This window comes from Crocodylus porosus, unplaced genomic scaffold (genome assembly GCF_001723895.1).
Source record: "Crocodylus porosus isolate Cpor-Errol unplaced genomic scaffold, CroPor_comp1, whole genome shotgun sequence".
NCBI classification, from domain to species: domain Eukaryota; kingdom Metazoa; phylum Chordata; order Crocodylia; family Crocodylidae; genus Crocodylus; species Crocodylus porosus.
Window position 1 is genome coordinate 1642092 of NW_017728934.1, and position 464 is coordinate 1642555.

The 464-nt window shown below is 70.5% G+C and overlaps 1 protein-coding gene across 1 annotated transcript in view; it reads right to left on the minus strand.

Annotated features, from left to right (window-relative positions):
- RBM15 (RNA binding motif protein 15) overlaps positions 1 to 138 on the minus strand; it is an 11322-nt gene extending 11184 nt beyond the window's left edge. The window contains exon 1 of the mRNA XM_019546168.1: positions 59 to 138. Coding sequence (XP_019401713.1) covers positions 59 to 138 — 80 coding nt within the window. The remainder of the gene's footprint in view (positions 1 to 58) is intronic.
- Positions 139 to 464: the final 326 nt, after the last annotated feature.

The window sequence follows — 464 nt, forward strand, 5'->3', positions numbered from 1 at the left end:
GCTGCCGGCCGCGCCGGAGCCGCTTGGTTTCTTGGTGCTGCGCTCGGCCCGCGCTGACGAGGAGGAAGGCGCCGAGTCCTCACCGCCACCGCCCCGGGACCGCTTGGCCTTGGCCGGGGAGCGCTCCTTGCCCTTCATGGCGCCCAGCACCTCCGGGACGGCTTCCCTGACGGACGGACCCGCGCTCACGCACGCGCCGCCATCTTGGAACCCGCCGCGGAAATGGGCCCCGCCCCCCTGGCCGCCATTGGGCCACTCAATCCTCCCCCGCTGCTGCCGTTGGGCGCTCGGCTTGTCAGTCCGGGAGGCCCCACCCCAACCGCTCGGTGATTGGGTAGCTGCGCTGCCTCTCTTCGCTGTCTCGTGCTCGGGTGGCTCGTGAGGGAAGACCCCCCCCTTTGGAGGCTCTGATTGGCTACTGCGGGGTTCTGATTGGGCGAGCCGCCTGTCAATCGTAACGGTTC